The following is a 13,832-nucleotide window of genomic DNA, read 5'->3' on the forward strand; positions in this document are numbered from 1 at the left end:
CTGTAAGAGTTCCGTGCTGTTCCACTGTGTTTTAATCATCAGGAGTCACAATTAAAAAAAAATCACAATGTAATACCATAAACACTTACTGATGTGTTATGAAAAACAGTGCTAAAATAGGGCCTCAAAATCAATTATTTTGTCATCAAAGTAGAAATGAATGAACAGCTAAAGTCAGACAATTGCCCTTGCGTGTTGTGCAGCTACCACGGAAGCAAGCAAATGAGAAATACTAGGAAGAATTCTGACATTGGGAAAAGCATGAATGGCTAAACACTTCCGTGCTCCGCAAATATGGTTCACATTCTTTATATTCGCAGTTTGTAGGTTTTAATCAGGTGGGTAGTTTTCACTATCAACTTGACACAACCTAGAATAATTGTCTTGGAAATTTTTTTCCAAATTGAGTTTTATACAACATATGTTGATCATATTCCCACTCCCAGCTTCTCCCAGATCTACCTTCACTTTCCTACACACCCAACTTTGTGTTGGTTTTCTTTTCGTTAAACCTTTCAAGACCAATTGTGTTACCCAAATAGCTGGTAACAACAGCCTTACTGAAGAATCATCTACATCAAGTTGGTATGCGGGCATGATTGTAGGGAATGACTGTTAATTGAGATGAGAGATCCACCTTAAATGTGTGCAGCACCATTTTACGGACTGGTCCCTGAACCATAATAGGGTAAGGGATGTTGACTGAGCAAAAGCAGCAGGCAGATATGATGGCAACATTTGCTTCTGGCTGCCTTTGATTGTAAGTATGTGTGGTGGTTTGGATGAGAATGGCCCCCATAGGCTCATAGCTTTGAATATTTGGTCACCAGTTAGCAGAACTGTTTGGGAAGGATTATGAGGTGTGGCCTTATTGGAGGAGGTGTGTCACTTGGAGCAGTTTTTTGGGGTTTCTAAGGATCCTTGCCATTCTCAGTCTCTCTCTTCTCCCCCTCTCTCCTCTCTATATGCATCTATTTCTCTTTCTGTCTGTCTGTCTCTGTCTCACACTTGTAGATCAAGATGATATAAGCTCTCAGCTACTTCTCAGCTGAGCCTGCCTGCTGCCACGCTTCCAGCCATGCACTCTAACCCTCTGTAACCAAACAAACTTCATCTTCGCATGCTGCCTTATCACAGCAATAGAAAAATAAACAAGGTAGCATGGTATGACTTCCTTCAAGCTCCTGCTGCTGTAGCTTCCCCACAATGATGGGCTATCGCGAGGGTTCTCACTGGCATTTTATCACACAACAGACATGACATTAGAACTCACAACTTCATTGTTTTTGAAGATAGAACCAGATCTTATGAAAAAGAAGAAAATAAGCCTGAAATTCATTTTTAAATCATGTGTTTCCTTGTGCTTTAAAGCCATCTCCTGTGTTTATTGTGGAGGGGGAATCATGTAGCATGATGCATGTGGAGGTCAAAGGACACTTTTGGGTCTGAGTTCTTTCCTTCCACCTTCCCACCATGTGGCTTCTAGGGGGAGCTCAAGCTGTCCGCCTTGCTGACTGAAGTCTTTGCTACTCAGTCATCTCATTAGCCTTTAAAAATAAGATTTCACATGTGTATGGGCACTGTACATCTTATCATAAATTATAAGTCCTGCTGCATTGGAAAATTCTAAAAAATATATAAGGATTAAAAGAAATCACTAAAATTTCATATTTGATGGTCAATTTTGTCAACATTTTGGGAGTTTCTCCAAGTTTTTAATTTTCTCTATATTTTATGAAGTTTTGATGAAATGTAATATCTATGTGAATTTTTAAGCTTCAGTGAAGTTTTATTAAGTGCTATTCATGAACAATGTAAAAGCTGCACAGTGATTATAATGGATTAACAGTATCCCAATACTAAATACTTATGCACTCTCCAAGTTTTGCTATTATAAATAATACACTGACTAACGTATGTGACTATACATTTTATCCTTATTTTGAATTATTTTTATTTGATGAAATTTCCTTAAATAAGACTTACTGGGTTAAACAGTAAAGAAATATAAACTGGCAAACTCCTTCCCAGGAAGATGAAACATTGTATCCCCTGCCTAACACCAAATAAAAGTATCAGTCTCCTTCCACCTTTTTTCCTCCCTCATCATTTTTTAAAAATGTTGTCAATTTTATTAGCAAATAAACTTAATTTAACTCATATTTCTTTTAAATTTTATCTTTTACCTATATTTATTTGGTCAATTGTATTTCTGACCATATAGATTGCCTATACATGTTCTTTGCTCATTTCTGTAAGGTCTTTAACAATTCTCTTGTAATAATTGTATCTATATGTATTAAATATATCCATCGATAAGCTAGCATGTTTTCTGTTTTTATGTATTGAGTTATTTTCAATAAGAAAAAGGATAGAAAGAAACATACAGTAAAGGTGGTATCATAAATTCTTTTCTAACGCATAAAAGCAAAATTGGTTTTGCAACTTTATCAAAACATTATTCCATCTGATTATTGTTTGCTCTTTCAAATAATTCTTAAACTCCTAAATTCTGATAAAAAGCAAAAATCCATTGGTGTTTTAGTTATAGTAAACATCATATGTATAATCAGTTTTCTACTCTTTTCTCTTTCGTGCATGATTCCGGTATCAGTTCTTGGGATCTTTTGTTTTTGTCTTAAACAAGCAAATGAATGAACTCAACAACTCCATCCTCTTCTTGAGTTCTCAGGAGCTGCAGCGGACGGAAGCTGCAAATAGACTCCAGCCTTAACCAAGATGGACACCCAGGATGGTTTCCTCTGTCTCAAGCTGTGACCTTCAGTATTCCTTCCCCACCCCTCCCTGCAAAAGGTGATGTAGTAGCACAAGGTCCTTTTTGTCCTGTTCTGATGACCAAATCACTCACCTGACAGCTCTGATCCTTGGAGAAAACTCTCTCCAAGGAAGTATTTTATGTTGTGTTGCTATATTTGTATGTTTTCCTTTTTATAATTTACTGACTTGTGTTGTATGGAGAAAATATTTTTTGTTTTGTTTTTCTGAGACAGGGTTTCTCTGTGTCACAGATCTGGCTGTCCTGGAACTTGATTTGGAGGCTAGGCTAGCCTCGAACTCTAAGAGATCTGCTTGTCTTTACCTCATGAGTGCTGGGATTAAAGGTGTGTGCCACCAACGCCCAGCTGGAAAAGTTTTGTCATACTCATCCTTGTTGCTTCACAGTTCAACACATATTGGTTCTTCTAAGTAGATAATCACACTATTTGAGACAATAATGGCATTTTTTTAAAATCTTCTTTGTCAGTAGTTAAATGTTTTACCTCATAGCTGTTTTACTGGCTAAGATACACAAGGAAAAGCCAGGAGGAAGCCACTTGAGTTTCTGTGGTATATTTTCTCCCTTCCTCTGTCTTCCTTCCTGTGTCTCCACCCCCTTTATTCTTCTAACTCTTCCTTCTTGGCTTCAACTTAGGACTTTTCACTGGCTACTCAAGTGCCTTAAAAGTGAGGCCTTTCTCTGTAGTTCTGCTGCCTAATTGTTTAAGTAGAGCAGTGGTAGTAAACACCTTTATCCAAGTACTCGGGAGGCAAAGGAAGGTGGATCTCTGTGAGTTTGAGACCAGCCTGGTCTACAAAAACTGGACAGCCAGGGCTGTTACACAGAAAATCTCTGTCTCAAGAAAAGTATATGTATGTATTTAAGATCTAAACTGAACTTCAAAAGAAATCAAAACTCAATTTCCCAGAGCTAAATTAAATTCCATACTGCTATGTGCTCATAAGATAAAAGTAAGTAGAAAGGTGGTTTCATTCCATGCAAGTTCTGTTCAGGGTGGAAATAATAAATAAGCAAGGGAGAGAATGATCAATATATCTTTTATATATATATATATATATATATATATAAAAAACCTTAGATATTTTCTTCCGTAAAAGAGCCATTAATTTCCAAAACTAAATCACAGATATAAAACATTCTATTGATTCTCACAAGCAGCAAGTATTTCTTAATTAATACAAGACATTTTAAGTCTTAGAAATCCCTGCTCTCCACTTAGGCACTCCATGTGATGAGTCACCTACGTGAGTAGACTTGGAATATGATTCTTGTACTTACAGATGGCTGATAATTATACTGTGGAGTGTAATCCTCAGAGTATGTTGTTAAAGCACACCTAAAGAAAAAGAAGTCAAGATATCAGAAAAGGAATGACCCCACATCACCACCAAAAACAAAAACCCCAGTTTTTAGCCCAGAGAAACTTGCAAGGGTTTCTCTGTTTAGAGCTTTGGGTAAGGGAGATATTCTTCTATAGAAATGAAGCTGCACTGTGTTTTCACCCATATTATAGGAATGGATGGTCAAAGAAAATACCTAGCTTCTTTGGAAAGCAAGAGCATGCAATAAGAAGATAACAAAATCCAGCTCCAGCAGTCGAGTGGATACAGGTGGTAGATTTAGTTGGTGGTAGCCACCAATTGCTGCCAGCTCTCTCTGTGCTGCTTCCTGAACAGTGTAGCACCTGGGAGCCTGGCAGTTAGAGGATAGTCTTCCCTGTGTTCTGGAGGAAAACACCAGTGGATACCCAAATCTGTGGAAGCTCAAGTCCCCTCTGTAAATTTGTGTTCATGTACATTCTCATATACATTCTAAGTCATCTCTAGATTGCTTATACTGCTTAACATAATGTAAAGGCTAAGTAAATAATTTGGACACTAAGTAAATAGCATGGTTTCAGCAATAATATATTTTTTAAGTTTTATGTGTTCAACATAGAGTTGTTTTTCTTTTAATTGTTTTCAGTCCATGATTCTTTGAATCTGCAGATGTGAAACTCATGAATATGATACTAGTTAGGTCCTACCCCAAATCTGCTGAATGAGAACCTCTCTGGGCAGGGCCCAGCAGCCTGTAGCTTAACAATCCCTTTAGATATACACTTTAGATCCCTTTAGATATACTGGTATACACTTGAGTAAAAGAACAAAAATAGAAGTTCACATGAGAGGGGTGAAGCCTTGAAAGAGAGAAATGGATAGAAGAACATGTGAGATGTGAAAGTTGAAGTATGTGGGGAGGAGCAAGCTAGGGTTAAAAGTTCAAACAAAGATAAAGATAAAGGGATGAAGAGGAGGAAGGTGCAGAAGTGCCTTAACTAAAACTACGACTGTATTAAGAATACCTACTGCTTTGTAAACTAATTAAAAAGAAGTTTGAACATTGGTAGCCTTAAAGGGGAAACAATGCTTCCCCTAGAAGACAATGTATAGTAAATGAAAATTTCAGTGTGTGTGATAGATCCCTCTGAAGTTATTTATTGGTCATGGGGGTCCCAGGGCCCCCAAAACATCTCAAACTACTGCTATTGCTCCTGGTTGTCCCCTGTAGTTAGATGGTAAAATCACAATGCTGAAGATACAATGCATTTTGGTTGAAGAACATAGAGGAAATCAAACAAGAACTGACCTGGATATTATTTCTGTTAGATAGCCCTCATGACCCTAGAAGATCCTCTATAGATCACGTGGGGGAGAAAAGCCATCAATGAACTTACTGGTGGTGTACTCTGCATCCTAAAATACTAACCTCCCCACTGAAGCAATAGTGGCATGACTGTTATAGGAATAACCAATAACTTTCAAGTTGGACTGAGATCTGCTCCACAGGGTGGACTTCATGCCTGGTACTATAAACCTGATTAAAAAAAAAAAAAGCCCATGGGTGTGAAGGTCAAAGCCCCTAGGAGGGAACCTGCTATTGTTTTACTAAATAAGTATGCTGTCCGACTGCCTTGTAAATGTTTGTTTTTATGCTCCTAAAATAATGCAGCTCTCAACTTTAGTCAGAGAAGCTTCTTTCTGCAGTGGGTAGTAAACAATGCAAAGTCTCATAACTGGTCAAAAGTGCTGAGAACAAGAGACTAAACTGCCTACATATCAGTCCCCTCCCCCAAGGCTCAGAGAACATCGGAGAAGCGGGGTAGAAAAAAATTTAAGACCTTGAAGATGGGGAGGAATTCCTCTGAATGCTGTCCTCTAGACCTGACATAGTCGTTGCAGTTGTGAACCACAGCAGCTGTGGTTACTAGCAAAAGCCCTGCACAAGAACAAGTCAGTCACCATTGCAGCATGAATGGGAGAAGAGCTGCCAGCTCTGGGGCTGCAGGGAAGGGAGGTTAGCTTTCTTCTTCGTGGCTGTGGCCATGCTTTGGTGGACGGCCCCACACTAATGAGTATGTAGGCAGAACTAACTGGACGCAGTGGTCAGTGGGTTGTTATAAGAACACAAGGATGAGGAGGAAGGAGTAGAAGCAGAAGGCAAGATGGAGGTGGGAGGGAGGTGTACACGAAGGGACACAGGGGTAGTGAGGAGGTTGGATGTGATCAAGGTAAATTGAATACATGTATGAAATGTCAAAGGATAAATAAAAATGGCAGTGAATCAAGATATTCAACTTTTTACTTTCAAATCAGTAAATGAAATTTGAAAGACCAACTTGAAAGAAGAAAGGAAGGAAGGAAAGAAGGAAGGAAGGATTAAAGAAGTAGGAAAAACTTATCAGTAAAGGATTTAATACTTATTCGCCCTAAATTGAATATCGCACAACTTCTTAAAGGCCCACCTATATGCTTCAAAACTTAAAATTATTTTCAAAAAAATCTTGAAAGTGAAAAATATGTAAACATATGTACAAGTATTAGCCAAGAGATATTCTCTTCTGGTAATCGCATATGTAAAAGACAAAACTTAAACACTAGTTATAGGGGCCATTACTCATGATTAAAAGAGCAACTCACCAATAACATTCATAAGAATCTAAATATTTAATATATGCAAAGCAGAGAAAGGCAGGATTCTCAAAGATAAATGATAAATCCACAGTCACAGAGGAAGACTGTAAAACATCCTTCCACCCTTGGTTTCTTAATCCTAAATCTACACAAATCCTCCAATACCACACACAAAGACAGGTCAACAACAAAGAGAATTAAGCTACACACTTATCCCTAAGGAGAGCATAATGGAACATGGAAAATACTACTTGAAACAGACCAAATCAAAATGGAACTGCTCCTGAAAAACTCCATGCCAGCCAGCTCCAACTAAGTTGCTTATACGATATCCCAAGGAAATGGGGACCCAACCCATTTTACTTTCACAAGAAAAAAACTGTAGCAGGCAGTTCAGCTCCTTTGTTTCTGCTTTCTTCAGCATTCTCTATCAAAACAGCCTGACCCACTCAACTTACCAGAACACTCTAGTTTATTTCATAGGACTAGGTATTTTCTGGTTCTAGAATTGTAAATAAAAACTAGACAGAACCTTTACATCTTGTTATAATTTAGACTTTGACTCTGTAAGTTTCAATTTGTGTGTAGATAGGTATTGTCCATAGAGTGAGATCAAAGCCCACACTGGACCAGAGTGCTGGCAGGGTTTACAGAAGGTCAGATGGTTACAAGTGCCTGTGGTTAGACAGAACACCATGGGCATCACCTCTAGAAACATCATACTATCCTGATCGGGGAGATACTGTGATCAAAGGATTTGAACCACAGTTCCAAGCAGGAAGAATCAGAAAGACAGTTCTGGAAAGGCACCATTTCTGCAACAGAGAGAGGCAACTACGAGAGTCAAGGGAATTGATAAAATAAATTAAGGATCCTGGAACAGTAACACGGCATCAGCATCAGCACAGCATCAGCATCAGCACAGCATCAGCATCAGCACAGCATCAGCATCAGCACAGCATCAGCATCAGCACAGCATCAGCACAGCATCAGCACAGCATCAGCATCAGCATCAGCACAGCATCAGCATCAGCACAGCATCAGCATCAGCGTCAGAACCAGCATCAGCATCAGCACAGCATCAACATCAGCATCAGCAGAGCATCAACATCAGCACAGCAACAGCATCAGCATCACCACAGCATCAGCATCAGCATCAGCATCACCACAGCATCAACATCAGCATCAGCACAGCATCAGCAAGAGCAGAGCATCAACATCAGCAGAGCATCAGCATCAGCACAGCATCAGCATCAGCACAGCATCAGCATCACCACAGCATCAGCATCACCACAGCATCAGCACAGCATCAACATCAGCATCAGCAGAGCATCAACATCAGCACAGCAACATCATCAGCATCATCACAGCATCAGCATCAGCATCACCACAGCATCAGTATCACCACAGCATCAGCATCAGCAGAGCATCAACATCAGCAGAGCATCAGCATCAGCACAGCATCAGCACAGCATCAGCACAGCATCAACATCAGCACAGCAACAGCATCAGCATCACCACAGCATCAGCATCAGCACAGCATCACCACAGCATCAGCAGAGCATCAACATCAGCACAGCAACAGCATCAGCATCACCACAGCATCAACATCAGCAACAGCACAGCATCAGCAGAGCATCAACATCAGCATAGCAACAGCATCAGCATCACCACAGCATCAGCAACAGCACAGCATCAGCAGAGCATCAACATCAGCATAGCAACAGCATCAGCATCACCACAGCATCAGCATCATCACCACAGCATCAGCATCACCACAGCATCAGCATCAGCAGAGCATCAACATCAGCAGAGCATCAGCATCAGCATCAGCACAGCATCAACATCAGCACAGCAACAGCATCAGCATCACCACAGCATTAACATCAGCATCAGCACAGCATGATGCATCAGCCTCAGCATCAGCAGAGCATCAACATCAGCAGAGCATCAGCATCAGCACAGCATCAGCAGATATCAACATCAGCACAGCAACAGCATCAGATCAGCACAGCAACAGCATCAGCATCACCACAGCATCAACATCAGTATCAGCATCAGCATCAGCATCACCACAGCATCAGCATCAGCATCACCACAGCATCAACATCAGTATCAGCATCAGCACAGCATCAGCATCAGCATCAGCACAGCATCAGCATCAACATAGCATCAGCACAGCATCAGCATCAGCATCAGCACAGCATCAGCATCAACATAGCATCAGCATCAGCATCAGCACAGCATCAGCATCAGCACAGCATCAGCATCAGCACAGCTTCAGCATCAGCACCAGCATCAGCATCAGCACAGCATCAGCAGGCCTCCCACTTCTCACCCTGTCACCAGAGCCAACTAGACACTGCTTCAGTGGTCTGACAGAAGATGGCACTCTTGAACTAAGATAATGAGCAAACGTCACACACTTCTCATTTCCCTCAGTAAGATCAACAGGATGGGATTACCCATGATTGCCTCCAGTCCAGGAAAATCCAACACAGTTCAAAGAAGCATAAGTAGGTAATATTACTATGAGAGAAATGAGAATCGAAATTAAGCTCATGAAGATCCTTTCCTCCAGAAATGCTCCCAACCACTGCCTGAACCCTCCACCAACCTTTCGGTTTAAAGATGTACTGCAGAGCCTAAAAAAAGGAACAAAAAAACGAGTGTCCCACAATAATCGAGTGGGAATGCAAGATTTTACTTCCCAAGGTTGAAAGGATTTTTAAAATCCAAGATAATTCACTAAATGTAGCAAGCAAGTCCCAACAAGGTTGTCAGATATAAGATCATTATACGAAGAAGTTTACCCTTGTCCTAGTGAACAAAGAGTGGCAACGTGTAAGTGGAAAGCTCTCACAACTGTAACAACTCCCCAAACAGCCTAGAAGAATACATATAACCAAAGCTCTATACTACATATATGAAGGGTATAGAATAATTCCTTATGAATGAATGAGATGAATCTTTGATAGCGGCCATTATTCCATCTAATTGTCATGAATCAAAACACAAGGTATCTCATGGAAGTTGACAAAAAAAATCTAATAGAAATAGAATTCCATAAAATGCCAAATTGAATGATGACAATTTGGAAAAGAAGAATGAGCTGGTTAAACTCACTCCACAAAGGTCCAAAGGAGTAGTATGACAGTAATTAAGGCAGTGCTGTTGCTTCAGGAGTTATAAATAAACCCGCAGGATAGACTCCAGGGCTCAGAAATCAAGCCGCTAAGCATGGCTGGGTGGCTATAAGAGAAAGGGCTTAATGACAAAATAGTGAATGAAGCAATGAGGCAACAATGAGCTAATCTTATGTTGCAAGTACTGCATGGGTATTATATGAGAGAGAAGAGCTTCTAAGGGTTGAACAATTTGACATTTCGTATGTCTTTACGTCTACTGGCCAAACAATATCATACATAAAGCTATAAGGAAAGTTAGAGAAGACATTTTCATACATGTTACCAAGATAGAATACCCAAAATAAGACATTTTAAAGTCTTGTAAAACAGTGCTTAAAAAAAAATCCCAAAGGAAAATTAACCAAGGCTACACACAGGCAATTTGCAAAAGAAATCAGGAAGGATCACTGATGCTAGACAATTTATCCATAAATCTAGCAGTTGGTGAATGTAAAATGAAACAGCAGTGCCATGCTGTCGGAAGATAAGGTCCTACCAGGCCAAAAGGAGCCAACCTGGAGTCTGCCTGGAGCTGCCAAGGGGCTTGTCTGTGCCTAATCAATGAGGAGCAACCAAGCAGTGTTTTCTGAGTGCCTAGCAACAGGCGCTATCAGAGCTCCTTGATCGTGCCTAGCCAATGAGAGATGAGCATGAGATGTCAGCTGTCAATTGTCACCCAGCCTGGGTGCTGGGAGGGTATATAAGTCCCTGCCTCACTCCCCCCGCCCTCCCCCCCCCCGTTGTTAAATAAACAAGTCTGCCATCAGCCTTCTACCTGATTCCAGGTGTCTGTGTGGAAGACGTTAGAACCTAGCAACACAATCCCATTTTATCTCCATTAGATTATTACTTTAAAGCCTCTATAATGTTTATGAAGGTGTGAAAGAATGAGTAATCACATACTCCTGGTCCTTACCAGCATCCAGGAATCCGGTGAACCTGGGGTTATGGTAGGTCTGTCTGGTCTAGAGAAGAGCTGGAAGATCTCATTGTCAGTATTCCGACCAGACTCAATGGCAGCCTATGGTGACTTGAAGTCATGTTGGGAATCATAGGGAGCAAACTGTGCCATGTGGGTCTGCCCTGCTTCTCCATTTCCCAACTAGAGCTGATAGGTCCAAAGACCCAGGCTGATGCTATCAAGGATTTCCTTTGGGATTTCCCTTAGCAGAAACTGACAGAAAAAAAGCCAGTCACTCCTTTGTGACAGGAGCCATAGAATGTAATGTCTCTACCTCATAGAAAAAGCCATCAGGAAGACAAAGCCTCAGGATTGGAGTCCTGACTGCAGGCTCCCCCACTGACTTTCTAGTTGTACTATGGGGTCTTCAAACAAATTTACTCTTTGCCTAAGATGACCTCCTGTCTCTGTCACCTACAAATGCAAGAGTCCCACTCCAGAGTGTGCGGCTATTAATCATTGTAATCATAGAACCAATTCCCCTTGCACTGAGTCCAAACATTCTGATCAAAAGCTGGCTTCCCATATGGTTTCCACAGAGGGCGAATGCTTTCATTAGGATGTGCAAAAAATAAAATAAAATAAAAGAGAAACTTTCATTTCTCTTTATAAATTAACTAGTTAGAATTCTCTCTCTCTCTGTGTGTGTGTGTGTGTGTGTGTGGAGAGAGAGAGAGAGAGAGAGAGAGAGTATATTGAGCTCAAGTCAGTCTCCATGAGTCAGATAAATGCTGATAAAAATGACCTTTCTGGAAATGTAAAACTGAAGAGCAGATGCTGGTGGATTCATGAGGACAATGATGGGCTGTCAGGTTATCTGGAAGCTGGACAGCTGGCTTTCAGCCAGTACCTCCCACGATTTGGCACACATACCCTCATTGACCTTTAACAGGTGCAGAGAATAACTAAAGATATTTTCTGATGAGCAAGTCTGATATTTATCATTAGAGCCATGACATTCGTTAAAATATCTACATGTGCATGAACACCAGGTGAAATGTGAACGGGTGATAAGATGCTGTGCTCCAACCCACAGAGTTCTTCTAGATGGTGAAATCCTTAAAGTTTAATTGTGCTTCTTTCATATGTTGTCTGAGGCAAGGAGAACTATTATCTTTCCTCCTTTCCCAGAAGGTAGAACAAATATACAGTGCACTTACTGTATCTCATGCTGTCTTCTAAGTATGAGTGTCTCAAAGAAATAAATAATTTCAAATTAGTCTCTTCCCTGCAACAATAAAAGCACCTTTTTTGTTTTGTTTTCTTTTTGTTGGTTTTTTTGTTGTTGTTGTTGTTGTTTTCGAGACAGGGTTTCCCTGTAGCTTTGGAGCCCATCTTGGAACTAGCTCTTGTAGACCAGGCTGGTCTCGAACTCACAAAGATCCGCCTGCCTCTGCCTCCCAAGTGCTGGGATTAAAGGCGTGCGCCACCGCTGCCCAGCTAGGAGCACCTATTATTAAGAGCAGTCTAGCCACTGACAGTCTCCATGTTATGGGTGCGAGGTTAAGTGTTTGCACTCTGGGAAACTGCATACCGTCCTTAACCATCATTTTGCCTTTACACCTCATGTCAATTTAGACACAGTGGTCCAGATCTACAATACCAGACTTGGGAGGTAGAGGCAGGAGGATCAGGGGGACAAGGCCATCCTTGGCAGTATGACAACTTAGAGACTAGTCTGAGACACGAGGTACTAACTTCCGCTGACAATCTATGTTGAACTATTTGAATGCCCTTGTCATTTCTTCCTGCATCTACCTTCTGATTAAGTCAGATGGAATTCAGTAGCTGCTCAACAGCTTCAGAATACAGGCAGATGTTTAGAAACTACTCCCTAAAAGGTTAATAAGTATGTGACAGAGAGCCAAAGATGAAGTGCAGGACAATTTGAATCCACTGTTAACCCTGATTCAAGGCCAGTACCGGCTAAAACTCCCTAGCATCTTTGTAAGCATCCTTCCCCTCCTCTCATAAACACAATGATATGGCCCAAATTTCCTCCTTTCTGTTCTGCCCTTAAGTCATTCTGGAACATTCAGACAGTCCTTTAAACACTCTGCATCTTAACACCGCCCCTTCATATTTATTCCATAAATATATATGAAATTGATAAGTGGATTAATTCATGGGGAAGCTGATTCCTTATTCTTCTGCTTGAATTTCTTCCTCTACACAGTTAAGAGCAACCTCACCCAAATGACCTTGGGTGATTGTTAGGAAGGACAGAATGCAGACAACACATGTGGAATTTCTGAAGGACAAGGTATGGTTTGCAGAACGAAGCATGGAACACAGTGGCTTGATGATGCCATCAACTGAAGCAGACAAAATCAAAACCAAATTCTACTGCTTTCTAGATCCCTTCCTGTTCTATGGAAAGTTACCACACCCAACTGAGCCCTATCTAGTGAGAATTGTTACGGCATCTAAAACATACTGCAATGACATTGTTATCTCACGACTCTTAAAAGAGAGTATTCAGCTGTTAAGGTGGAGGATAGATGAAAGGGGAAGGATTGGGGAAAGAGGAACCAGCTTTGATATTGATATTAGCAATTGGGGCTGTATCTGTCTGTTCTCCAGTCTCAGGCTCCTGGCTTCTGATGCTGCCTCAGCAAATGTTAGCAACTGGGGTTGGATCTCTTCACTAGTCTCCTGGATCTGTCTGTTCTCTTGGATCTGTCTGTTCTGTCAGTCTCCTGGCTTCTGATGTTGCCTCACTGAATGTCATCATGCCCCCTGAATGCCTAAGCAGGAAGGCTAGGAAGCAACCTGAAACCACTTTATCCTCATAATTAACCAGCGATCCAGTAAATGTCAATTCTTTCTCGGTGTATCAAAAAGCCGTACCCTTTTCTCCTGCCACAATGTCACTGCCAAAGAGTGGGATTTTATTTTGACTTCCCTTGATACAGTCAAGAGACTCCTGA

General features: G+C 40.9%; 1 protein-coding gene across 1 annotated transcript in view; it reads right to left on the reverse strand.

Moving 5' to 3' along the window:
* C1H9orf135 (chromosome 1 C9orf135 homolog) overlaps nt 1-13,832 on the reverse strand; it is a 94,664-nt gene that overhangs the window by 13,613 nt on the left and 67,219 nt on the right. Inside the window, exon 5 of the mRNA XM_038317774.1 lies at nt 4,079-4,136. Coding sequence (XP_038173702.1) covers nt 4,079-4,136 — 58 coding nt within the window. The remainder of the gene's footprint in view (nt 1-4,078; nt 4,137-13,832) is intronic.

Source organism: Arvicola amphibius, chromosome 1, assembly GCF_903992535.2.
Source record: "Arvicola amphibius chromosome 1, mArvAmp1.2, whole genome shotgun sequence".
Taxonomy (NCBI): domain Eukaryota; kingdom Metazoa; phylum Chordata; class Mammalia; order Rodentia; family Cricetidae; genus Arvicola; species Arvicola amphibius.